Genomic DNA, 4,017 nt, shown 5'->3' on the forward strand with positions numbered 1-4,017 from the left:
TTCAAAACAAACAAACAAACAAGACTGACTTTTTGAGCCACAGAAAAATATAAAATAAAGATTTTGTTTTTTTAAAAAGAGTCTAATACAGATTTGGTTGAACAAATATTTTAGAAATGATTTATAAAGTAAAACAAAATTCGATTAAAAAGATGTACAATTAAAGTTCTTATATTAACTAAATAACTTGATGGATAAAATATTGGTTGAACAAAGTGTTTGTTGATAAGTGTGTGTGTGTGTGTATACAATAACGTTTTCGAGAGTTAGTAGGGTAAATAAATTGTAGAATAAATATTGTATTAAAATAACAGTTTTTAGAATAAAGACTTCGATGAATAAAAACCCGTTAAAATTAACACTTTATTAAATAAATAGTTTGTAGAATGTAGAGTTTCATAAATCAGAAATTGAAACGTTGGATTGATTTCAGAACAGAAGGAAATAAATAAACAACAACAACAAACAGACTGATTTTTCCAACCAACGTGAAAGAGAACGTCGTACTGAGCCGAAGGATCGGGAAAGGATCGCTGGTATTGGTTGCTGAATGTTTGGAGTTCTCGAACGGTACCCTGGGAACTTTCTGTGTCTGAGTCGCAACCTGGAAGCCGACAGGTGGCATACGGTGTAAGATCATCTTCGTAGCCTGTAGAAACGAAAACGTCTAGAATCTGTTTATTTCTACGTCGTGAGTTTTAGCAGTCACATATTACATACGATTCACAATACATATCACCATCATCTGTGTATCTTACCAATCTAATTCGTATACAATTATTTACGTTTTCCATTAACTTGGCTGTGCCCCAAGTGGCTCAGCTTTGAGTCTACGGGTTTATAAAGCTAAAAAAATTGTTTTTCGTACCCTTGATGGGCTCAACACGTATAGCCCATTGTGTAGTTTTGAGTTTAATTACGAACAAATGTAACCAGACTAAAAAAAAGGTGTTGTTAAATGTTTAGCACCTTTAACTATATTGCATAAAGTTAATGTAGAAAATTTTTAACTGGTTTATCCGGGTTCTACGAATGGTCGAAACCCTGAATTTATTGTTACTAATAAATGCAGTAAATAATGTTTGAAACAGCTTGAAAAGTTGACCAATGAGAAACTCTCATATCGACCTCTGTGAGTTCACTTGTCACGTGAACCTGTAGTTCACATCAGCAACACCAGTATATAAAACATAATTAATTTTATCTCTTTTACTGTTCAGCACAAAGCTGAATAAGGTGCTATCTATGATGGGCCCACCTCAAGGATTGAACTCCGAATTTTAACTTTATAAAACCTCAAGCTTATCGCTGAGCCACCAGGAGGCCTCATCATAACACATAGTGCCAGTTAAATGAGCACCAGAATATTATCATCAGAACTTATAGGGCCCAACAAAAACCAGAATATTCTATAAGTTCTGATGATGCCCAACAAAAACCTCAACAAAAACCAGAATATTCTATAAGTTCTGATGATGCCCCACAAAAACCATAATATCCTATATTTACTGATGATGCCCCAAAAAACCCATAATATCCTATAAGTTCTGATGATGCCTAACAAAAACCAGAATATTCTATAATTACTGATAATGCCCCACAAAAACCAGAATATTCTATAAGTTCTGATGATGCTCCACAAAAATCTATACTCTTGATGTTGTTTTTCTCCTTAGTGCAAAGCTACACAAAGGGTTATTTGCACTCTGTCCACCTCGAGGAATCGAACCCCCGATTTTAACGTTGTAAGCCCGTAAAATAACCACTGACCCAGATGGTATCTTAACATTTAACATTGACAACAAACTGCCAAATGTTGCTTTAATTATTTACTATAATTATCAATTTTCAAAACGTTATATTTGAAGAATGGACAAAAGTTTAAAATAATAAATACCATGGATTGTGAAGTAGTTATTACTGACCATGGTAAAACCTGTCAAAACATGTCTGCTCGAACGAGTGCAAAAGGAATAATGTGTGCTAAGCCTAGTTTATGATTATTGCTAAACAATGTAATTTTTTCCCATTTCATTATTTGAAAATTACAGTAATTAAAAAAAATTATTTCACGTACGTATTGTAAAGTAACAAGGCAGTCACGTGATTTTAACTTTTGAAAGAATTTAAAAAGAACTGTGGAATAAAATAATTAATGTTCCTTGTTTAATATATGCAATAAAAACAGAAGTCTGCTATATTTTTATTAACATAAATTTTCTTATTCTTGTTATGTTTGTGATTTAAAGTCTGGTCCTGAACTATTCGTCAATATTTCAAGCATATTCAAACACATTCTTTCAACTTCAATTATTAATATTCAAAACAAAAACTAATGCCCTCTACCGGCACAATGGTCTTCTGGCGGAGGTAGAGCTTGATTGCGCTCCAGAGATGCGTCGTTACGCAATGGTCTCTGAACTTTTGACGCCCTCTGGTGGTAAGTAGGAACTTCCTGGTACTGAACCTCCTCCGTCAATTTCTTTTGACCTGTGCGGTGCTTCATAACTATACCTTGAGGACTCTGTCTGTTCTGGTCGTACAGTTCATCTGTGGATTAAAAAGAGACAAAACTACGGAGATATTCAGTGGCTTCACGTTTCGAATCTCGGACCCTTCAATCCACAGACCGACACGCTAACCACTAAGACTGGCCCGGCCGGATTTCACGAAAATTCGTATAGATTCATGTTAGTAGATAAATCTGTCTGATAATTAAGGACCCAGCCGATATTAGATTAATTACAATTTATTTACGCAGTAATAACTATCCTGTAATGTCCCTGGCTGTTTAGCGGCGAGTGTTGGAATTTATGTATAATATAGAAATTTAAACTCCTGCTAAACAAGTACACAAAATAAAACACAATCCAGCGTATCAAGCTCTATAAACCAACAACACCCGACTTTAGGTATATTCTTATGTTCTCACCTGGTTGTCGTCTTTTGAAACAAACACAGATTGCCACACCCAAAACGACAGTTAGAGCAACAGTAGCTGCAACAATTGGAATAATTATGTTCAGTTCTTCCCACTGTCTTCCAGGTCGGTGGTATCCTCCAACAGCTAACGGACCTATCGTAGCTAAGACAAATCTATTAAACACCCAATCTGGCACGTCACGATCCCATTAATTAACTAAGCCTAATCTAAAAAAACTGTAGGTCCAAAAGAACTCTGGTGTCGATTCTTGTAATCATGAAATAAGTATGTAAAATTATAAGAAAACTTATATTTACAGTAACACCAGCTTTACAAAAGATTCGCGAATCCTCAGAGGATTAGGGATCAGGCAAAATAAGCATATATAAGTAGTAGTAAACACGTATATATATATTTCTTTAACAGAATTACGTCAGAGAAAATAGTTTTGGGTGCACAAACTGTGTCATAACAAATATTTGGAAGTTTTCAAACTTACGCCACGTTTTCTGGAAACATGTTCGGTTGGTGATAGAAAATTAAAGGAGCAAACCGCGAAGTGAACGAGTTTATTAAACTTTTATAAACCGCGAAGTGGACAAGGTTAGTGAACTTTTATAAACTACGAAGTGGACGAGTGTAGTGAACTTTTATAAATCACGAAGTGGACGAGTTTAGGGAACTTTTATAAACTACGATGTGGACGAGTTTAGTGAACTTTTCTAAACCGCGAAGTGGACAAGGTTAGTGAACTTTTATAAATCACGAAGTGGACGAGTTTAGTGAACTTTTATAAACCGCGAAGTGGACAAGGTTAGTGAACTTTTATAAATCACGAAGTGGACGAGTTTAGTGAACTTTTATAAACCATGAAGTGGACAAGGTTAGTGAACTTTTATAAATCACGAAGTGGACGAGTTTAGGGAACTTTTATAAATTTATAAAATTTTACTAAACTCGTCCACTTCGTGATTTATAAAATTTTACTAAACTCGTCCACTTCGTGATTTATAAAAGTTTACTAAACTCGTCCACTTCGTGATTCACGAAGTGGACGAGTTTAGTAAAATTTTATAAACCGCGAAGTGGACGAG

General features: G+C 34.8%; 1 protein-coding gene across 1 annotated transcript in view; it reads right to left on the minus strand.

Annotated features, from left to right (window-relative positions):
• The window catches only part of LOC106475803 (Down syndrome cell adhesion molecule homolog), a 24,518-nt gene that overhangs the window by 4,546 nt on the left and 15,955 nt on the right, over positions 1-4,017 (minus strand). The window contains exons 8-10 of the mRNA XM_022379830.1: positions 2,933-3,085; positions 2,347-2,550; positions 508-649 (exon numbers count right to left, since the gene is read on the minus strand). Of these exons, the coding sequence (XP_022235538.1) occupies positions 508-649; positions 2,347-2,550; positions 2,933-3,085 (499 nt within the window). The remainder of the gene's footprint in view (positions 1-507; positions 650-2,346; positions 2,551-2,932; positions 3,086-4,017) is intronic.

The sequence above is a fragment of the Limulus polyphemus genome, unplaced genomic scaffold (assembly GCF_000517525.1).
Source record: "Limulus polyphemus unplaced genomic scaffold, Limulus_polyphemus-2.1.2 Scaffold9197, whole genome shotgun sequence".
NCBI classification, from domain to species: Eukaryota; Metazoa; Arthropoda; class Merostomata; order Xiphosura; family Limulidae; genus Limulus; species Limulus polyphemus.